Here is a 23613-nt window from a genome sequence, read left to right as displayed (position 1 = left end):
ATCTAGCTTCTGTTCTCACTGCTCCACAAAAAAACACATCTACGTGAGGTCGACCCTTGACCTTCTAGTTGCTAAATCCAACGGCCATATTGTTCTTCCTCTTATCTGACTTCTCCCTCCTTCAGTTCACCACACAGCGACTCCCAGTTGTCCTCCTGTCTTTCTGGGTGCTCTCCTGGGAAAAACTTCTCCCTCTGCCAACACCTTAAAAACTGTTATTCCCAGGACCCTATCCCCCAGTCCTCTTCCTATTCTGCTCTCTCCCAGGGAGATAATCCCACCCCTGCCCACGCCTGTGGTTTCAAACATTTCTACACCCTGATGATGTCCAAATGTGTACCTCAAGACTAAATTCCTTTATTAATTCCAGACATACACATCTAATTGCCTTTCTGTAATGGACAGCAACTTCTACGTTCTTCAGCCACCTCAAAGGCGAACGTCCAAAACTGAATCCATCATCTTTCCTTACCAAACCCGTTCCCTCTCTTTACTCTGTATCTGGGTGAATGCCACCATCATATAGCAAATGTCTGAGTTAGGAAGCCAGGAGATAAGCAAGACTAGTTTTTCTTCTCCACTCCCTACATCTACAAAGTCCTATCGCTGTTCTCAAATCTGGCCCCATATTCCGTCTGCACCGCTTCTGCCCTAATTCAGGTTCCCACGATTTCCTGCCTAGAACAACTGAGAACCCTCCTTAGAAATTGCCCTTACCTCAGTAAAGCTGGGACAGAAAAACTGCCCAAAATTCTCATCCACCTTCAGCTTCCAAAGTACCATTAGGAGGGGTCTGTCTGATATTAAGACCTTATCACCTGTTCAAAATTCCTCCAAGGTTTCCAGCTTCTATAACATTCCAAGTCTTTCACAATGTGCAGAGTCAGGCCAGGCTCCTCTTCCTTGCCCCTGCACCCACTTTGCACTGAATCTCCAGTCACGTGACGCTATTTGGAGTCCCTGTCCTCTCACCTCACAGGGTTTTGTGTGTACAGTTGTGCCCACCTGGAATGCTCTCCCTACATGCTTCAGACTAGGCAACTCCTCATGTCCTTCCAGCCCCAGCTCAAATCTGGCTTCCTCCCCCATGCTCTCCTGACTTCCCAAGTAGACTCGCCACACCTTCACCTCTGCATTCGGCATACTTTATACACTTGTATTCACACATCTACCTTCATGTCTTGGATTTATTAATGGTTTTATTTATTCCCAAAAGCATCTGAGATGGATACATAATATACAGTGTGATAGTGTAAATGTAAGTAGAGAGAAGAAAGGTAAAGATTGAGACACAGCACAGAGGGGACAGACAGCCTTGGTGGCCTCCAGTCACCCAGGGTCCCATGGTCTCCACCCCTTCCTGGGAGCCCTTGCGGACCGGGAAAGGCTGCGTGGTCGCAGCACTTACAATGCGTAAACAGGAAAGACAAACCACTACTCAGTGAGCTGCAACTCCTCTCAGTATCACAAGCGAGCAGCAGTCTCTCCAGGGCCTTCATACAAAGACACGGTATTAGATAACTAATGAAATCTTTGGACAGCGTCCTCATGAGAGATTCAAGGCATTTACTTGGGGCTTTCTAGATAGTAATATTCAAAATGAACTGATACTATATATCAAGGCAGAATTCAATGAAGGACACTGGGGTGAGGGGTACTTTACGTTTCAGTGTCTGGATCCCCAATCTGACTTGATCCAGGGGTAGATTTCAGATTCATGTAAAGAAAAGATGAGCTTTGTGTCCTTTTAAGTAATGGTTCTGGCATCTTGCTTTGGACAAGTGAATTTTTTTAAATATTGAGAATCAGTAAGCTCAAGATTATACACAAACAAATGCTAGAATAGGAAAAAAGATGACATGCCACTAAGTGTACCTTAAAGGATAATTTATTTTAATAAATATCATGTGGCCAGCACTATGCCAGCTGTTGGAGACAGAAAAATAAAAAGACCCAGCCCCTGCCTTTGACTCTATTGTGACCACCACACAGAAATATATGGTAACAGATATATTTGTCAAGCCCACTAAGCCTTAGAAAATAAGGTAGCCTTGAGAAAGCTGGGCACTTTTTTTTTTTTAAGTAAGTTCTGTGCCCACTGTGGTGCTTGAACTCATAACCTGAAAATCAAGAGTTTCATGCTGTATGTACTCAGCCCACCCTGTGCCCCATGGCTTTTTTGTGTTGACTTATTATCCACATCTTTGGCTTACTTTAATGAATTCAGCAACACACAGATTACGATGTCAATTTTGTTTCATGTGTGTGTGTTTTTTTAAAGATTTTATTTTATTTATTTAACAGAGAAAGAGACAGTGAGAGAGGGAACACAAGCAGGGGGAGTGGGAGAGGCAGAAGCAGACTTCCCACTGAGCAGGGAGCCCGATGCAGGGCTCAATCCCAGGACCCGGGATCATGACCCAAGCCGAAGGTAACTCCTTAACAACTGAGCCACCCAGGTGCCCCACGATGTCAATTTTGGATTAACAAAATGAACAACCATTTGACATTTATAAGACTACAGATAAGTAGCTGGAGTGAAACAGCTCTAGTCTACTCGCTAGTACGCTCCCTCCATCCCAAGTGTATAGACCTCCATTCTCCACCCATTCAGAACCCTTTATTTCAAAAAAGATTAAACCCATGTTGTTGCAAATGGCAAGAATTCATTCTTTTTTATGGTTAAGTAGTATCTAGAGGGTATAATGCTTGGTGAAATAACTCAGTCAGAGAAATACAAATACCATATGACTTCACTCATTTCAATCTAAGATCCGAATGAAATGAACGAAAAAAGAAGAGACAAAAAACCGGACTCTTAGAGAACGAACTGGTCATTACCAGAGGGGAGGTGGACAGGTGGATGAGGAGATGGGGGAATGGAGGAATGGGGGAAATAAATGAAGGGATTAGGAGTACACTTATCTAGATGAGCACTGGGCGATGTAGGAAGTATATCCAAAACTAATATAACAGCATGTTAATTATACTGGAATTTTAAAATAATTTTAAAAAAAGATTGAACTCAAAACAGCTAACATCTGTTTCTAATTGCTTTAAGAATCTTGTAACTATGATTATCGGCACCTGGGTTTTACAGCGGATTAATAAGACATCCTACCTCTAGAAACCCCTTTTGATTAGGGTCCATATGGTTCAGAGGGATATAGGTATCATCGGTCTTCTGGCAAACGACCATAGCATGCCGCTGACTAAAAGTTCCACGGCCAACATCTTGCCCACTCAGACGGACATTGAAACCTTAAGAAAACAGGCAGGGGAAAAAGAAAAATCCAGACTCCCATGAATAACCTAAGTATTAACAAGGCATGGGTGACCCTGAATTCTTAAAAAATTTTCTGTAGCAAAGAGATTATCCCGATTAAAATATACCTGTGCTATATTCAAAAGTCTGGGTAATGTGAGAATATATAAGAATGGAGAGTTATCACTTGCTCTACAATCTTTAGAGGAAAATACCTTCCCAATTCATCCAGCACAGAGCCTTGTTTCCCAGCAAGAAATGCTGTCATTTATTCTCTGACGAAGGTTACCAACGTGAGTTATACTAAGATTAAATATTGCCAAAGTAAGAAAACTTTAGAGCCTCTCTAGTCAATGATAACGACGGGAGATAGCTCTAATTCAAAACCTCAGGGGTCACATATAACAAATGTCATACAAAGCACTCCCTACCAGCTGTGCCCCTAACCAGAAACTTCTTACCCTGAGCAAGTAATGAGCCCAAGGCAAGAGCTTCTGCCGTGGCCCAGTCTAACTTTGTTCCATCCATCACTTTCTCCAGCCTGGACTGCAAAAAATGGAAGGGCAGGAAAAAAAACAAAAACAAAAAAGACACTTTTAAAAGTCTACCCCCTTTTTCACACTGAGTCCAAAAAAATGTAATGCAACAACAGTAAGTATCAAAATAATAATATTAAGTAAAAGAGAAAGTGCAGAAGGAAACAGAACAGGATAGCAGTTCTAGGTTTTCAAACAGGCAAAACGAGCAGGCACTCAAGTTAGTGGTTAACCTCTGCATGGAAGACAGGAGATGGAGCCAGGGAGGGCATGAGGGGGACCATCCTTCTAATATTCTAGTTCTTCAGCTGGATGGCAAGTACATAGATTGTTTTAAGAGTCTCAGCTCCTGGGGTGCCCGGGTGACTCAGTCAGTTAAGCATCTGACTCTTGGATTTGGCTCAGGTCACGATCTCATGGGTTGTAAGATCAAAAGACTCCCCACTCAGTGGGAGTCTGCTAGGACATTCTCTCCCTCTGCCCCTTCTGCCTCCACAACTCGAATTAGTAAGTCTTAAAAAAAATAAAGTCTCTTTAAGTATAATAAAAAACCTAAAGATGAAGTTAGCATTGTAACAATCATCCAGAGGACAGTGTCTCTGTTCAAGTTTAAGTAAAGGCAGAGGCCTTTAGCTCCTTGCTTCCCCCATCTCTGCACAGAGTCCCACATTCTAGGACTCCCAAGGCACAGGACAACTAAAACTTCAGTCTATATTTAACTTGAGACAATACATAAAACTGTGATGTGCATTAGCCTCTAAATGGTTGCCCTTGGGGTATGCATGTTGAATTTCTTCATCTTTATTTAAGTTACCCCCTAAATTGAAAGTGTTTTTCTGTTCACTGGTCAGAAAAACCAAAGCTGGCATTCCTGTGCCGCTGAACTTGTGATAACGGGCACGCTGCCCACGTGCATGTGATGTATTAACCATTTAATACATAAATAAACGGAGGGAAATGAGTAGTATTGACTCTCAGTACCAAACTCCATTGACTCTCAGTACCAAACCACGTATATGCACTGGAAGGGAAGAAGAAAGAAAAAAGAAGTGGACACATCAGAGCTCAGTGACTATCAGTAACAAAACATCACTAGGCTCAGCTCCCAGAACCTAGCGACCCACCATCAGTAACACTAATTCAAAAAGACCAGATCCACACTGACTTCTCCGTGACTCGAAACAAACAGTAACCTGAAACTGTCAGGCTCCCTACCTGCACGTAGGTCTTCAGCAGATGACTGTGCATCTGGAGTTCCTCGGGCACCTCCACCGACTTCCCGCCAATAAACCGCAGGAGGTCGAGTGCCACACCCGTGTTCCAGGTGCTAATGCAGGCTGGCGGCTGGACCAGACCCTTCCAGTGCGCCTGCAGGTTGGTGGCTGGGGGGCTGTAGTGCGCCATGTTGGTTAAATGGTCATTTAACTTCGAGTAGTAGGAGGATTTGATTTCTGACACCTCTTCCCCGGTCATGAGTCCATTGGCAATCAGGTGCTCTGCATAGGTGTCCGGGATGCTCTTTCGGGCTCTGTGCAACAAACAAGGGAGAAAAGTCAATCTGATTTGCAACAGTGGAAGAGTGACAGACACAGTCATTGTCAAAGGTATCACAGAGCATCATCACTGTAAGAAGGCACGCAGGACATGTTTGGGAACTAGAAAGCGTGGGTGGTGGGACGACACGGTGAACATACTAGACGCCTCTGAATTGCTCACTTTAAAGTGATCCATTTCATGTTATGTAACTTTCACTCCAATATCTTATTTTTTCTAAAGGCAATGGGGAGTAACAACCTCTTCCAAGAAAAAACAAATCCATCTTTATAAGCTTTTGTCTACATCAAGGTAGAAATAATTAGTAGAGTTTTTCTATGAACATTCTGGACAGTTATTTACAAGACTGACCTACGTTGTCTACACCCTTATTTCAAAAAGTATTGAACTGAAAGTCACCAACATCCGTTTTTGGTGGCTTTAATAATCCAGTAACCATAATAACCAGTACCTTGGTTTTACAATAATAATAATGATACTCTATGTTCATATAATACCTTAAACTACAAAGTTTGTTCACATACTTTATCGTATCCAGTCCTGACAAAAAAGGTAGACCAGACAGATCTTTTTTTTTTTTTTTTTCTTTTTAAAGAGGCCCTGAGCCACATCATGCCATTCAGGAGCTAAATTCCAGATTTGTTCCTCCAAGAGCAGTCTGCTACCTATGACCAGAATGACCTATAAAATGTCACTCAATTGGGGTGCCTGGGTGGCTCAGTGGATTAAGCCTCTGCCTTCGGCTCAGGTCATGATCTCAGGGTCCTGGGATTGAGCCCCGCATTGGGCTATCTGCTCAGCAGGGAGCCTGCTTCCCCCTCTCTCTCTGCCTACATGTGATCTCCTCTCTGTCAAATAAATAAATAAAATCTTTAAAAAAAAAGTCACTCAATTTATTCCTCTGCTTTCATTTATACCTATGAGGAACTAAAGTGGGGAAGGGGCTCTATTGTACTTTCTAGTATCAAAAAAGGAAATTCCAAAGTAACATGTTTCTCTCCATCATATTAACCTTCTATCCCAGCACTGTCCAAAAGAAATGTAGCATGTCTACTGGGTATTTACCCCAAAGATACAAATGTAGTGATCCAAAGGGGCACTTACACCCCAATGTTTATAGCAGCAATGTCCACAATAGCCAAACCATGGAAAGAGCCCAGATGTCCATTGACAGATGAATGGATAAAGAAGATGTGATACACACACACACACACACACACACACACACAAAATGGAATATTATGGAGCCATTAAAACATGAAATCTGGCCATTTGCAATGATGTAGATGGAACTAGAGGGTATTATAGTAAGTGACATAAGTCAATCAGAGAAATATAATTATCATATGATATCACTGATATGCAGAATTTAAGAATCAAGGCAGAGTATCATAGGGGAAGACAGGAAACAATGAAACAAGACTAAACCAGAGAGGGAGACAAACCATAAGAGACTCTTAATCTTAGGAAACAAACTGAGGGTTGCTGGAGGGAAGGTGGGTGGGGAGATGGGCTGACTGGGTGATGGACACTGGGGAGGGTATGTGTTGTGATAAGCACTGTGTATTGTGTAAGACTGATGAATCAGACCTGTACCCCGAAACAAATAATACATTATATGTTAATTTAAGAAAAATGTAGCATGAGGGGCACCTGGATGGCTCAGTGGGTTAAGCCTCTGCCTTCGGCTCAGGTCATGATCTCAGGGTCCTGGGACTGAGCCCCGCATTGGGTTATCTGATCAGCAGGGAGCCTGCTTCCCCCACCCCTGCCTGCCTCTCTGCCTCCTTGTGCTCTCTGTCAAATAAATAAATAAAATCTTAAAAAAAAAAAAGTAGCATGGGCCAATGTGTAATTAAAAATTTCTTAGCAGTCACATTAGAAAAGGTTAAAAAAAACCAGGTAGAATTAATTTTCATAACATATTTAACTCAATATGTGCAAAATTTATGGTCACTTTAATACTTTATCAACATAAAAATAAGTATTGAGATAGTTCACATTTTTCTTGACAGATGAAGTCTTTGGAACCTGATGTGTATATCACACTTACAGCCCCTCTCCATCAGGACCGGCCACATTTCAAGTGTTCAAGAGCTACATATGATAGTGGCCTCCATATTGGACAGCACAGTTCCCAAGATTCCTTACAACTGTCATGTTACCTCTTGCCAAGGCACCAAGTGAATCACGGAGGACCGGTTTCTGGTCCTGTCGATGGCATACTATGGGCCCTGCCCAAGTCCTCCTACTTGTTTCCCATCTGCCAAGTGATGTTGGTAAATTGCCTTTGTTTATTCATCAAGCAAATGAGTAGAGTTTGAAGAATATGGGGACCTTTCCTGGGACCCAGAGAACGACCACCCCAGTTTGCTCAGGACTGTCCTGAGTTTTAGCACCAAAAGTTGTGTGCATCAGGCAACCCATGGAGCTGGTCACCCTACTTCAGAGCATCTAATAAAAATAGTAAAAATAATGTGAGCCCTATGGGGGCGAGGGGATCTTCAACAAAGGTTTATAATTGTACCTGATGATCTTGTACATGACCGGGTTGGTGAAGAAGGGCTCATCTAGCTCGTTGTGGCCCCACTGCCTATAGCATAACAAATCAACAATCACATCCTTCCGGAAATGGCGCTGGTATTCAAAAGCCAGTTGTGCGGCACGGACCACTTCCTCTGGGCTATCTCCATTGACGTGGATGATGGCGCAGCCCACAAGCTTTCCTGAGGCAGAGAAGACAGATGAAACCAGCCAGTTATCCCCATACGACATTAGCTCACCTCCAACTCCTGTTGCCTGTGTGGGGAGGCAGCCCACATACTCAGAGGTAGCTTGGCTGGGTGGTTAAGAACCCATACTTTGGAGCCTAGCTGAGAGGAAAGAGGTCATGTCACAGCTCTGTGACTTACTCTGTGACCTCAGTAAAGTTATGAATCTCAGTCTTCTTACCTGTAGAACTGAGATAATAGCTCCTACCTCTTAGCAATGTTGGAAAGATTACATGAGCTAACAAAGAGAAGTCCTACAATGTGTTTCCAGTATCTCTATCAAACTAATCACAAAAAATTCACATAGATAGGGATCTCTGGCTGGCTCAGTCACAGTAGCAAGGGACTCGACCTTGGGGTCGTGAGTTCAAGCTTCACATCAGGTCTAGAGATTTCTTAAAAATAAATGATCTTTAAAAGAAAATTCACACAGATAGCCCCAAAAGGCATCCAAGCCAGGGTCTAGGTGCAAAAATGGAAGAGTTCCTACCACCTAACAGTTTACTCTGTGAACTGGGTGATGGGTTAAAAAAAAAAAAAAAGCCCTTTCTCTTCATACTGTCCAATTTCTGGGATAAAACGAGTCAACTTGGCTTCCTCACATCTGACTTCTAACCAAGACCGCTTAGCCAAATTCACTGGTTGAACCTATTCTTCTTGATGAGGGCTTTGGGTACCCCAGGTCTGAATCCCCTAAAGACAAGTACCCTGGTGTTGTGCCAAATTCATTGATCCCTGGTTTTCACCACATCATTCAACTGGATTCTTGGACAATTTGAGATGGCAGCCTCTCCGTTCCACTCTTGTCTTACTTCCCTGGATTCAAAGATCACACTCAGACTTTTCAAGGAATGTTAGTAACACTGTTGGTGACTACTGAGCCCATCTGATCCAAAATTTAAAATGGGATAACCAGAGAGGCTCACTCTTCTAAGTGAACTAGATGTTTCTCTAGGGCTGCCTCCCTGTGTCGCATACCGATGTCACTGCAGTATAAGGAAGATCTTCCTCTTTCTGCAGGAGTGGTGTAGCCCAGCTGGTTATTGACAATCAGATGGACACTCCCACCTATCCTGAAATGTGGGAGACTCGACAACGTAAATGTTTCAGGAACAATCCCCTGACCACAGAAAGATGCATCGCCGTGAACCTAAATCATGGAGGAGAAAATGAGAAAATGAACATAAGGAGTATAGAAGTTTATGTTTCCAATTTGGAATAAACTGTTTTCAAATAATAACAGGAATAAAAACAATGCTCTCTCTCACTGCTCCTCTGCCTTCCCAAAACTCTGCTGGTTATGAACAGGATTTTCTAGAAGGGTTGCCTGATCTCAAGCAGGTTTCAAAGCGTTTGTCGTCTTGTGACCACCACTGGCCAATCCATTCTACCCACCACATTATCACTCACACGCATCATTTCTAATATACCCATCAACATTCTAGAATAAACAACAGCACCACAGAAGGAAGGGCTATTGGAGGTATAGAAGGAAAATCAGCCCAGCATAGTTTTCAGGAAAACAGACTGCAAGACATGAGGAACGGTGCACAGCTTTGAACCCTCTCTCTTCCCCAATCATCCTGCCTCTGAAAAGAGTCCACGTGCACCTTGCATCCCCTGGTCCCCACTGGGTGTACTGGCCACCCCTGGGAACATAAAGAAGGATGATGTGACTGCAAAGACAGGAGGCAGGAGGGGACAGTCTCTCACCGGTGAGTGAAAGGATGCTTTAAGGAACCAACAAAATACTACCACACAACATCTGAAATGTGCTATTCTTCCAAACCATTTGAAGTCTGTTAGATCACAGTAACACCACAAAACCTGATGGACAGAAAGTGGTAGAGGAAAAGGAAAAAGCTGAACACAAATAATGAGGGAATTATAGATCTTAGAAGATCTTAGAAGAAGATATGAATTCTACTGACTTCAGGCTAAAAAGAGACTACCTGTCAAATCAACATATTATACCCCTTAAATTTATATAATGTTACTATCAAATATATTGCAGTAAAAAACAAATTAAAGAAAAGGCTAATATCGAAATGCTGGACTAAAGAATAAAATGATCTCAGATGCCCTAAGAACATGACCACTGTAACTCTAACAATAACAGAAGCAAAAGACCTAAATATGTGTGAAGGAAGAATACTTGGAAGTAGATTTTTTTAAAGGACATTGAAAATATCCTTAATATAGTCATTTTTTAATGTAAATAGAATATTCTGGCTAAGAAAGGAAGTACTGCTTTGCAGAAGTGACATTTCCAGGCTACACCTTCCCTTGGCTAGGGACTATATGGATGACCTCCATTTTGGAGTATCTATACCTAGTAATAACATACCCTTATGTTCTCTCCACAGCATTAACCCATTCAAGGTGGGGCAGGGGGAGGGGTTGCAGAAAAGAAAGTCATTACTGTCCTTTTTACAGATGAGTAAACCAAGGTTCACCAAGAGTGTGTATTTCACATTGGAGTAGACACTGGGCCTCCTATGGTACCTCTGGTTTTTTTTCTATGTATTTCTCCACCCCTCCAAGCCTTTCTCCTGGATCAAGGAACTTATTATGTACACGGTCTCATTTAATTCTCAAAACACTATGAAGAATGCAGTATAGTCCCATTTAGCTATGAGATTCAAAGACCCTAAGTAGCAGAATCAAGCACACCAAGCTAGAAAGCAGCAAAGGCAGGATCTGAACCCAAGTCTTCTTGGTTCCACAGTCTTTGTCTTTTCTGTACCACGTTACACTGTAAAGTCCGACTCTTAGCCACTAGGTCCAGGGGCTCTGGGCATCTGAGCACTCCTCCTTGATGATGGAATTTCTGGGGGATATCAGTGTAAGTGGAGTTCAGTAAAGCAAGGAAGAGGGAGGGATGCGTGCTTCTTCTGCTCCTTTACAAAAATGTTACAGGAGAGGCATTGTTAAGAACATACCATCTGTGGGGTGCCTAGGTGGCCCAGTCGGTTAAGCATCTGACTCTTGATTTTGGCTCAGGTCATGATCTCAGGGTTGTGGAATGAAGCCCTGCATCAGGCTCCATGCCCAGTGCTGAGGGTGGGGCCTGCTTCAGATTTTCTCTCTCGCCTCCCTTTCTGTTCTTCCTACCCCCCACCTTTCTCTCCCTCTCTAAAAAAAAAAAAGTACATAACATCTGGTACCAACCATTCTCAAACAAAAATTTCTCAGAAAAAGAACATAACATCTGCTCATAACTTGCATCGTTTTATCATGGTCTTTGGATTCCTGGCACTAAAGCACACATGTGCCATTTGCTAATTTTATTTTCTTCTTAAATCAGAAGAGAACCCACTCCACCATGCCCCATAAAGCTTTTTGGGAGTAAGGGTCCATAAGCACAAATAAATGCTGGGTGAGGTGGGAGCTGCCCAGGCCAGGGGGTTAGACACATGGCCAGGGGGTTAGACACATGGCCAGGGGGTTAGACACATGGCCTGGGGTTAGACACAGGGCCAAGGGATTAGAAACATGGCCAGGGGTTAGACACACAGCCATCATAAAGGACAATCTACCTTCACCAGGTTCAGGACCCAGATAAAGAGAAGACAGGCAGAAAAAGTAGCATCCAGAATCTCACCTACCAGGATTTTATAGGCTCCAAATTTAGAGTTCTCAGAAGAAGTTAGAACTGTGTCCTTGAACAAGGCAAGACATGTACAGACACAGCAGGGCAAAATAATTTTGGAACACAAAATAGACAAAAGAGGGCAGTCAGTTGCTCAGCACTTTAAAGAGAATGGCACTTTCACCTCTTACTTTGGAAGTCCATGCAAAGACCTGCTTCACGCACTAGGTAAACGTGAATGACGGAAATACTTTAGAGTATCATGAATTAAGTCAAGTGACAGGTAAAGAGAATGATTAACAATGTAACATTTCCATTTCAAAATACCATACTGTAGTCAAATGCAATGCTGCCTACCCCCAATTTACTTACTACAAGTTTCTGGCTCATGAAAATTAATATGAGATAATAAGATATAGTTGGTATTCATTTACATAGCCAAATATTCTCCTGCCTTATAGATCTACCTATGCCTGTGGGGTTTAAAGACTCAGTGACTAATGCCCAGAATTAATGATTGCCCAGTAGTTAAAGGTTCATATTTAAATGAATACTCATAGGAAAAAAAAATGTGACCCAGAGTCCAAACCTCTAGGCTGTCAGGTTACAAAAAACTGGCAGTTGGAGTGGATAAAGGAAGTAAGAGCCACACTAAAGATCAGTACTGGTTGCCTTAGTGCCAAAGACCTTTATTTTATTTTATTAGTATTTTTTTAAGCAGGCTCCACATCCAGCATGTAGCCCAATGTAGGGCTTGAACTTACAACCCTGAGATCAAGACCTGAGCTGGGACCAAGACTCGGGTGCTTCATTGACTGAGCCACCTAGGTGCCCCAAGACCTTTATTGTGAAACAAGCAAGCCTTGTTAGATATATGGAGACCATGTAGTTTCCTAAAAGTAATAAAATCTGTCCTCCGAAAAGCATCAGGGATACCACTCAATACTCCCTTAAATAACACACACAACTCAAGAAAGGAAAACACAAGACACACCATAAGAGACTCTTAAGCATAAGAAAGAAACTGAGGGTTGCTGGGGGGATGGGGGAACTGGGTGATGGACATGCAGGAGGGCATGAGATGTGATGAGCACTGGGTGTTATATGAGACTGATGAGTCACAGACCTGTACCTCTGAAACCAATAATACATCATATAGTAATTAAATGAATTTAAATTTTAAAAATGTTTAAAGTGGTTCTTCAAAAAAAAAAAAAAAAGAGTGAAACCTGAGTCTAAAGTCAGTTGCCTTGAGACTGGACCTCATATCTGCTATTAATTTTAAAAACAAGCCCCGAATCTTCTTTTCCCAAAATTTCATCTTTTCTCAATTTCATCTTGAATATCTACCATCTCCCTTTCCCTCCTCCTGGTCTCCCCAGCCTCCTGCCTCACTTCCTGAAGCTACGAGTACCTGTAAGCAAATGACTTTGTCCCCAGGCTGAGCAGAACTATCTGGAGAGTAGTCCCCATCCCGTCTAGACTGCTGCCTTCCACGGGTCTTCCCCACCGCCACAGGGTTGACGGCCTCCAGGTGTGAGGGGTTAGGCAGCATGGTCACGTGGAGGGGATGGTGCGCGCCAAAGTCCAGATCAACTGAGGAGGTCAAGTGAGAGAGGACATCTCCAGTGGCTGAAACATTTTCCGGAAATTCACTTAAGCCTCTCATTTTACGGAACATCAGCTGTTATGAAAAAATAGACAAGAAAAAATGTCTTTTATCACAATGGAGACCAGAGAAGAGGTGGTTAGTTTAAACCATACAACTGAAAAAACTTTACACCCATGCTTGTATAACTATGATCACCATGCATTCTTAAAAAGGAAAGGCACAAACTTCTAACTGCTCAAATGCCCAGAATTACTTGGAGATCTTCACCATCACATGAAATACCAACACTTTGAGAAGAGTCTAACATGACTATTTAGACATGTAGATAGTAAAGTAGTAAACTGTTAGTTATCTCTGTGTTGCAATATGTAAAATAATTTTTCTTAAATACACCTGTTAGAATGTATTCTCTGAAAGAACTTTTTATGGATCTTGTTAAAGGCAGACAGGAAAGGGTACCTGGGTGGCTCAGTCAGTTAAGCATCTGCCTTCGGCTTAGGTCACGATCCCAGAGTCCTGGGATGGAGCCCCATGTCAGGGTCCCTGCTCAAATGGAGAGCCTGCTTCTCTCTCTCCCTCTGCCTCTGCTCCTCCCCACCACTCTCTCTCAATTAAATCCATAAAATCTTTTTTAAAAGGGGGGGGGGGTGGGTAGGGGCACCTGGGTGGCTCAGTGGGTTAAAGCCTCTGCCTTCGGCTCAGGTCATGATCCCAGGGTCCTGGGATCGAGTCCCACATCGGGCTCTCTGCTCAGCAGGGAGCCTGCTTCCCCCCTCTCTCTGCCTGCCTCTCTGCCTGTTTGTGATCTCTGTCAAATAAATAAATAAAATCTTTTTAAAAATAAAAAAAAATAAAAAGGGGGGGTAGACAGGAAAATGATAGAACAGAACTTAATCCCATTTAGACACAAGATGACATCCATGATTAGCTCAAGTCATGCCTAAAAAGTTCTACTGTCCAATTCTCAAAGGACTTCACTTCATTTTCCCAGTCTACCTCGAGATAAACATTACTACCCACTTGAAAAATGCACAAGCAAGAGAAATTTACTAATTTAAAGGTCTTTAGCTAGTAAGAAAGAAAAATCAGGTCTCAAACCAAGGTAGTTACCAAAAACAGCATGTTGTCCTCATTTACTCAAATGGTTTGAATGACCCCAAAGCTTCTTACTGACCTATGGACAAACAGGAGCACACATCCTTACACAGTATGGGTACATCCATGTTTCTCACAAATATGATCATTTATAATTCAGCACTTTTCAGTTGTGTTTTTGTCTGTGATATTTTAAGAACACAATTTCTCATTTAGGGATTTCTGCCTGTGTTTCAGCACATGCCTCCATCTGTCAATCACTTTATTTTTTTAAAAAAAGATTTTATTTATTTATTTGACAGACAGAGATCACAAGTAGGCAGGGAGGCAGGCAGGGAGAGAGAGGGGGAAGCAGGCTCCCTGCTGAGCAGAGAGCCCGATTCGGGGCTCAATCCCAGGACCCTGAGATCATGACCTGAGCTGAAGGCAGAGGCTTTAACCCACTGCGCCACCCAGGTGCTCCTGTCAATCACTTTATTCTGTTTAGTCTGCCTTTTCGAAAGTATTTGTCTTTTAAGAGCTGACTATCAATCTCTTAGCATCAGAAAAACTGAGGTACGAGTAGTAGTGGTAAAGCTTAGCCCCCAGAAATACCGTCACATGTACCTTCTAGTGGTTTAAGGGTAACACATCCTTCCATAGGCTCTATTCACTCCATTAACTCTCACAGTCCCTTTAACACTTACAATTACTTTTAATCTCCTGGCCAAGATCAGTAGTGAGGTTTATCCACACACAGCAGCCATGACCTGGTTAAATTGCAAGTCACCCTGATGTTCTCGGACCTAAAATCTACAGCCCTAACTCTCCAGTCTTTTGAGAGACTAACAGAGCCGCTGAGTTGGACAGAATAGGAACACCAAGATCCAATTACCTATAAAACCTCTCAGGCGGCGGTCTCCGAGGATAACAGTGTATTATTAGTTTTATAGAGGATGTTCAGTATAAACTCTGCACATCAATGGAAAGTAAAACGGACTTCTTAGAAGGTAAAATTATAAGCAATCACACAGATCTTAATGTTTGTTTGAATAATTTCTATTACATTAGGAAAGCATGTTTCAAAGAACAGAAATTATCTATTCATGTCATCCTTGAGAAAACAAACCTTTACCTTCCCTGAGAGAGAAAGAATCCATGAGAAGACACAGAAAATCAACTCAAATACCAGACCTATCCATCAATTCATTAAGCTATCCCCCGGGCCAACGGGGTTTACTGGGTTTCTAAGGAATGATTATTGTTGGCTCTATTCTGTTACAGTCGGTTGTGCACCATAGAAAGTATCTTACCTCTGGAGGGAACTGCAGAAGGCCTGTTAATAAATTAAGCCTCCCTCTGTGGGGCATGCCAATAATCACATCCGTGATCCCACTGTAGGCTGCCATTTTCAGCAACTCGTGGAAAAAGCCCATCATGCTTTCGGCTCCTTCGCCCCCATACCGCTTCACTGTGGCAAACTTGGTGGCCAAAAAGTGGTCAAATTCCTGTGGAACATCATGTCAAACACATTTGTTGTGGGAAGAGAACCAGCTACTCAGGTCCAAGTCAGACACATTTCTGTGTGTTGTGAGGAGACCCTACACTAGTTTAAGAAGATGTAGCAATGCCCCTTCATGACATACTCCAGAGACAGACATGACTAGTTCAGGGCACAGCAGGAACGCCTGGCCAAGGACACTAGGCAGCAGTGGGAAGGCAGAGAAAATAACATGAGTGGTAGAATAACTTAGCCTCAGAGGAAGCCTCTTAAAATGTATTCTTCTGGGGGGATTAAAAAAAAAAAAAGAATGTGTTCTCCTGAAGCAAGGGCTGGGCCTTTCATTCTGCCCCTCCTAGCCCCTGAGCTTTAGTAGAGGCCTCTACAGTACTTTCCTCAAGGCTGCAAACCATCCAACTATCCAAATTACTGGGAACAGTTTTCTTGTCATCTTGATATGCCAGAGCCTGATCCAAGCCCTGACAGATTCAATTTCATTAATCTGTACCAAGAGCTTTCGTGCATAGCTTTCTTTGATTGCTTGAGGTAATGAGAAGAGTTGAGTTTAAGGATTTTGCAGTCTTTTAGAGAGTGAATAGGCAAATATATAAAAAGTATTTTGACTCTGAGGAGAACCAACAGCTCTGGTGTTTGGCAATCTAGCTTTTTCTACTTAGAGTAAAGTAGCACATGTTATGCTGTCTGTTGTGTTGAGGCAATGGGATTAATGGGGTAAATAAATGCTTTAATTTCCTTTCTTCAATATTTATGCATCTTTGTAGAAAATGAGCCATGCTATTCCATTGATATTCACAGGCACTTTTATACCTGAGATTCTAGCATTAGTTTTGACAGGTGTTTTCGCTCTTCTGTGCTAAAAGTCTCTTTCTTCAGTTCTTCAAATCGCTTGGCAAACCAGTCTTTCTCCTCCTGGCTCTGAAGTTGGGAGGTTTCAATAGAAATTTGCCCACAGTAGATTTGGTTGAGATAGGCCAACACTTCCTCAAGAGAGGCCTCCTCCTTCCCCATGTTCAATAATCCTACAAAATGGAATCAAAGGGATCATTTTAAAAAGCGATCAACCATGTAATTACAGAACATACAAAATATTTCGGTTCAGAGTATTTTGTTCTAGATAACTCAGATCATCATCAATGGCTATCTAGATTTTTCTAAAGGCAAAACTAAAACTATGACCAAAGGCCATGAAGTAGTCATACTAGGAGAGGGAATATAAATCTTTGCTTTATGCTAAATTTTGATTGTATGATAACTTCAAACTAAAAATTGAAACCTGACATTCATCTGCTTTATAGCTACAAATCAATGTCCTACCTTTATCTAAAATATCTTCCCAAATGTTCAAGTTTTATTAATACCTATAAAGTGGTGTCTACCATTGAACAGCTGGTCTTAATGTGAATTAATATTGATAGCAAAGAAATATTTTAAGGTCAAAGGAAATCTACCCAACTCTCAGTCAAAAAAAGGGAAGGTTTGTTATATATCAATAGCTCAGCACAAATCAATTATCCATCATTTGCCTGAACCTACAACTTGAGTTTAACAAACCAACACTTACTCTATTATTGCTTATGGTTTCTTACAAAAAACTTTGATACTGACTGATCATTCAACTTATAGAAATTGCTTTGTGTTGCTTAGCTTCTCTGCCTCACATTTTAACCTATAAAACGGGAGCAGTCAAAGCACGTCAGGGGGGAGTTGATGAGATAGGAAATAACACAATGTCCACTGACGGGATAAACCAAATGTAAATGTGATGTAGCCATTCGATGGAGTATTATCAGCCACATAAAGGAATGAAGTACTATGTTACAACCTGGATGAAACTTGGAAACACTATGCTACGTGGGGAAAAAAACCAGACACAAAAGGCCACATAGTGTGACTTTATTTATACAAAATGTCAAGAATAGGCAAATCTATAGAAACAGAAAGTAGAGTAGTGGTTGCCAGGGGCTGGGGAGAGGGCAAAATGGGGAGTAACTGCTAACCAGGCACAAGATTTCTTCAAGGGGTGATAAAAATGTTCTGGAACTATCTTGATGGTTGCACAACATTGTGGATGTACCAAGTGTTGTTGAGTCGTATACTTTAAAATGGCTAAAGTGGTGGGGCACTCGGCCGGCTCAGTGGGTAGAGCATGACTCTTAATCTCGGGGTTGTGAATTTGAGTCCCATGTTGACTGTAGAAATTACTTAAAATAAAATTTTTAAAAATGGTTAAAGGGGCAAAGTAGCAAATTTTTACCCCAATAAAAATTTAAAAAAAATTTTTTTTTAAATCATTAAATGTGATAATGCAGAAAAGCATGCAGCTTAAAAAATTGCTTTGGTTTTCTCAAATTTTTACCACAATAAAAATTAAAAAAAAAATTTTTTTTTTAAAAATCATTAAATGTGATAATGCAGAAAAGCATGCAGCTTAAAAAATTGCTTTGGGTTTCTCACATTTTCTGCTCGTCTTATTAGCTACATGTATTTCAAATATGCAGACCCATGCCTCTAAAAGAAGAGATATAAAAATATGTGGCTATAGATAAACACAGATTCATCTATCCGATGAGGGAGTTTGGAGAACCTACTATATACCAGAAGCTGTACTGGCACTGAGTGTTCAAACATGGCTGAGAAATGGTCTTTTTCAGGGAGCCTGGCTAGCTTAGGCAGGAGAACATGCAACTCTTGATCTCAAGGGTGTGGGTTCAAGCCCTACAATGGGCCTGGAGCTTACTTAGGGAGGGGGAAAAGGTTTTTTTCCTAAATGAAATTTAAGCCCTATAGAGAAAAATTTATAAACAAGTAATGATAATACTATGTCATATCAACAAGTGGTTTTTCCTAGTAACAAGACTGCACCTTCTGTTAAGTAACTTCGTATTTCTGGTTACTGCTGAATGGAAGGCTCGAGAATATTTTTTAGGGGGGCTTTTTTCTGAAGTCAGCTAAAGTTTTTTACCAGTTTCGGTAATTGTGCTATTGTTGAGAGTTGCCCACAGTACTATGAGAACACAGGTGAGGGAATATTGAACACTACCTTGGCAAGTTCTGGGCAGCTCTGCCTCACAGAGCAGGCAGTGCTTGCTGAATGCTTAAAAATGAACAGGAATGTCCTAGGTTGATGAGGTAGAGACCTACGGGAACTCCATGCAAAGTCATGGACATATGAGTGGACACAGTATCAGGGACCTGTTAGAAGACTCAGCAAGAATAAGACATTAAAACAGTTAGCTTTTCCACTCCTGAAGGGCCATTTACATTATGATAGGAGCATGGATTTTGTCTCAGAGACCCCCCAACTAAGAATTACCTAGCTGAGTCTAGTCAAATTCTAGAACTACATGGTAATGAAATTGTTGTATCCTAAAAGTCACTACATTTTGGAGTGGTTTATTACCAGAACATTACTAATTGAAGCATATACCAGAATTTGACATTGGCCAAGATTAACTTTAAAAAATGATATGAGAGTGTGCGACTCTCATTCTCAGGGTTGGGAGTTCGAGCCCCACGTTGGGTGTAGAGATAACTTAAAAATAAAATCTTTAGGGGTGCCTGGGTGGCTCAGTGGGTTAAAGCCTCTGCCTTCGGCTCAGGTCATGGTCCCAGGGTCCTGGGATCATGCCCCGCATCGGGCTCTCTGCTCAGTGAGGAGCCTGCTTCCTCCTCTCTCTCTCTGCCTGCCTCTCTTCCTACTTGTGATCTCTCTCTCTCTCTCTCTCTGTCAAATAAATAAATAAAATCTTAAAAAAATTAAAAAATTAAAAATTAAAAATAAATAAAAAATAAAATCTTTAAAAATAATAGATAAAGCAACAACATGGATGGAACTAGAGGGTGTTATACTAAGTGAAATAAGTCAATCAGAGAAAGACAATTATCATATGATCTCCCCGATATGTGGAATTTGAGAAACAAGGCAGAGGATCATGGGGGAAGAGAGGAAAAACTGAAATGGGACAAAACCAGAAAGGGAGACAAACCTTAAGAGACTTTTAATCTCAGGAAACAAACTGAGGGTTGTTGGAGTGGAGGGAGGTAGGAGGGATGGGGTGGCAGGGTGATAGACACTGGGGAGGGTATGTGCTATGGTAAGTGCTATATATTGGGTAAGACTGATGAATCACAGACCTGTGCCCTGAAACAAACAATATATGTTAATAAATATATATCTAATAATAATAAAAATAGAAATATAAAATATAAAATAAAATAAAAATATGACACGAGATGAGCCCAGGATCCCGACGGGTTATCCATTCCCAACTGGGCAAGAAAAAAGGCAGAAAAAGTTCAGGCTACAGAAGTGGAAGGTGACGTGCGTGGGTTGTCACCTTACCTCCACTATTTTTTCACCGCCAGCTACTTAAGTTCTCTGAGTGTCTCTTTTCCTAACCATAAAGTAAAGATGGCAGTAACTTCTTTAGAGAGTAAGTATGAGAATTAATTGACATATGGATATAAAGTATCTGGCACATAATGGGAGTCTGACTTTTTTTTTTTTTCCCAGGGCTTGCAATTTTTTATTCATTTTTAAAGTAATTTGTTTTCTTTTCTGGAAAGAGCACTGACCATAAGATCTGTTTTCTTACCAAAGTTTTAAGTATATAATACAGTATTGTTAACTATAGGCCCTGTGTTGTATAGAAGATCTCCAGAACTTATTTATTTTTCATAACTGAAACTTTGTACCTTTTAACCCACACCTTCCCTTTTCCACCTCTCCCCAGACTCTGGGAACCATCATTCTACTGGTTCTAGGAGTCTGACTATTTTATTTCGTTATTTTCCTTAAATATTGGAAGGCTTCGTGAATTTGCATGCTCTCCTTGTGCAGGGACCCTGCTAATCCTCTCTGTATCATTCCAATTTAAATATCTGCTGTGAAGCTAGCACGAGTTTGACTACTTTAGATTCCTCATATAGTGGGATCGTGTAGTATCTGTCCTTCAGTGACTTGTTTTATTCCACTTAGTGTAATGCCCTCAAGGTTCATCCATGTTGTCACAAATGGCAGGATTTCCTTCTTTTTAAGGCTGAATAATATTCCATTTTGTGCATATACTGCACTTTTTTTTTTTTTTTAAGTTGGCTCTACACCCAACGTAGGGCTTGAAGTCACATCTCCAAGAGAAGAGTTGTATGCTCTGCCAACTGAGCCAGCCAGCCAGGTGCTCCTCCACTGCATTTCTTTATCCATTCATCCATTGATGGACATTTCGGTGGTTTCCATATTTTGGCTATTCTAATAATGCCACAATAAACATGAGAATACAGGTAACTCTTCAAGATCCTGATTTCAAGTCCTCTGGATAAACACTCAGAAGTGGGATTATCGAATCATAGGGTAACTCTATTTTCAGTTTTTCGAGGAACCTTTACATTGTTTTCCACAGTAGCTGTACCTACCTGCATTCCCACCAACAGTACCCAAGAGTTCTCTTTTCTCCACATCCTTACGAACATCTATTATTTTGTGTCTTTTTAATAATGGCCATTCTAATAGGTGTGAGCTGATACTATCTCATTGTGGTTTTGATTTGCATTTCCTTGATGATGACTGATGCTGAATACCTTTCCGTCTACCTGTTGGCTATTTATAGTCTTCTTTGGTGAGTATGTTTTTAAACTCAGAGGAAATGGGCCCTATGGAAATACTATTCTAGAACCTCAAGAGAGGTCCTCGTAGACAGTGCTTGAACATGCCCCTCACTGTCATCTTGGAAGCCGCTGGTCCAGGGGGCATGTGGATTCTTCAAGAACTGAGAAAGGAGCCCTCCCACCTGTTGGCAGTGAGTTGACACATGGACAGTCTAGTGTCAATGGGCTTTACCTGTGGTATTAAAGGGTCCCTGAAGGGTCTGTACAAGAGCTTGGATCTCAGGCACATTCTCCTGCAAGGCTTGTCCACTGAAGAGGGGGTTGATTTTGGCAGCTTTATGACCATGTTCACAGTATACTGTCACCAATCTGGCGAGACCATGATCAACTGATTCAAGGGGGAAAGAAAACAGTACAATTTACAAAATGCCCACAAACAAAAAAAAATCAGTTTTTTTCAAAGAAGTCCTTGCTGGCTTAGACTTTTTAAACGCATTGCTCCTACCACTACACCTCAGGATTAAAGACTACAGAATCCAGGAAAATACACTTATTTCCTTAAATTTATCTTGTGAGCGCTAAAGCCACTAGTGGGAAAAAAGGAGACAGAACTGAGTACACATATGTACAAACAACTATTCCTGTAGACAGATCATAAAAGGAAACACCCCAAATTGAAAAAAATTGTTAAAATGCTGAGATTCTGGATAATTACAATTCTCTTACTTATTATTTGAGATTTTTAAATATTTGGCATAGAGCGCCCAGGTGGCTCAGTTATTAAGCGTCTGCCTTCGGCTCAGGTCATGATTCTGGGGGGTCCTGGGATCGAGCCCCACATCAGGCTCCCTGCTCAGCAGGAAGCCTGCTTCTCCCTCTCCCACTCCCCCTGCTTGTATTCCCTCTTGCTGTGTCTCTGTCAAGTAAATAAATAAAATCTTTTAAAAAAATTTTTGACATAAAAAGGGACACCTGGGTGGCTCAGTCAGTTAAGCATCTGCCTTTGGCTCAGACCGTGATCTCAGGGTCCTGGGATGAGTCCAGCATCAGGCTCTCTGCTCAGCGGGGAGCCTGCTTCCCCCTCTCCCTCCGCCTGTGTACTCATGCTCTCTCACTCTCTCTCTCTTTTTCTCTCTCTGGCAAATAAATAAGCAAAATCTTTAAAACTATATATTTTACATTTAAAAAAAAGAAATGGAACTACAAAATCAATGTTACATTTCCTTCTCTATTTCTTAAAGGTTCCTGGTACAGTTATTTCATAGATTCATGAAATCTTGCACTAGAAAAAGATCTTAAAAATTATCCTGCCACTCACATAATTTAAAAAAAAAAGAAAGAAAGAAAGAAAAAAAGAAAAAAAGATCCCCTTTATAAAGCCCTAAATGAGTGGTTCCTTAGTCTCTGCTTGGAGGAGAGGCATTACCTCTCAATGAATCCAATTGGTGATTTTCTATTGAGCCAAAAACTGCTTTTCTTCCCTTTTCCACATGAAAGTTCTTCTCAAATTTGAAGTAAAAAAAAAATCCTACATGCCCACACTCAGTTCACCTTCAGTTCATCAAGGCAGCCTTACAACCTGAGTGCAAATCCCTAAAGACAAGCAGATCTACTCTTAAGGGCACACATTTTCTGAACATTTTTTTCAGTTTGTGTTTTTCTTCCTAGAACCCAGAGAAAATTGTTAGCATATTTTGAAACATCTAATGACTATTTCATGAACCTTTATTGCCATGCAGTGAGCTACACATGTGCTTGGGTTTGTAGTCAGAGACTGTAAAATGTACATCTTGCTGTGGGCTCACAGGAAAGAACAGAGATTAAATGAACATGTAAAGACATGTTTGCACTAATACAACAGTTAGGAGGTTCCATACTATGTCTAATAAACTAGTAAATGAATCAAACAATCCCAGAAATGAATTGATTTCAGTCTGGAGGGTAGTCATATGAATTGCTATAGGGTTCTACTCTGAACCCTACTGAAGTTCTCAATTGCTGTTATGAAGTAGGAAACCTTCAGATCTGTGGCTAAAATCCAGATAGACCATGTCTAAAGCATTGTCCCCATTGGCCACTCCTT

The 23613-nt window shown here is 41.4% G+C and overlaps 1 protein-coding gene across 2 annotated transcripts in view; it reads right to left on the bottom strand.

The window, feature by feature from the left end:
* Positions 1–23613, bottom strand: part of DHTKD1 (dehydrogenase E1 and transketolase domain containing 1) — a 55020-nt gene that overhangs the window by 18319 nt on the left and 13088 nt on the right. For both annotated transcript variants that reach the window (XM_080810484.1, XM_080810485.1), the window contains exons 2-10: positions 21763–21918; positions 16734–16945; positions 15718–15912; positions 13133–13402; positions 9105–9276; positions 7883–8081; positions 5017–5329; positions 3727–3811; positions 3122–3261 (exon numbers count right to left, since the gene is read on the bottom strand). In XM_080810484.1, the coding sequence (XP_080666610.1) occupies positions 3122–3261; positions 3727–3811; positions 5017–5329; positions 7883–8081; positions 9105–9276; positions 13133–13402; positions 15718–15912; positions 16734–16945; positions 21763–21918 (1742 nt within the window). The remainder of the gene's footprint in view (positions 1–3121; positions 3262–3726; positions 3812–5016; positions 5330–7882; positions 8082–9104; positions 9277–13132; positions 13403–15717; positions 15913–16733; positions 16946–21762; positions 21919–23613) is intronic.

The sequence above is a fragment of the Martes martes genome (assembly GCF_963455335.1).
Source record: "Martes martes genome assembly, chromosome: 8".
Classification (NCBI taxonomy): Eukaryota; Metazoa; Chordata; class Mammalia; order Carnivora; family Mustelidae; genus Martes; species Martes martes.
Note: the sequence above shows the minus strand (reverse complement) of the source record. Positions and strands in the feature narration are given on the sequence as shown.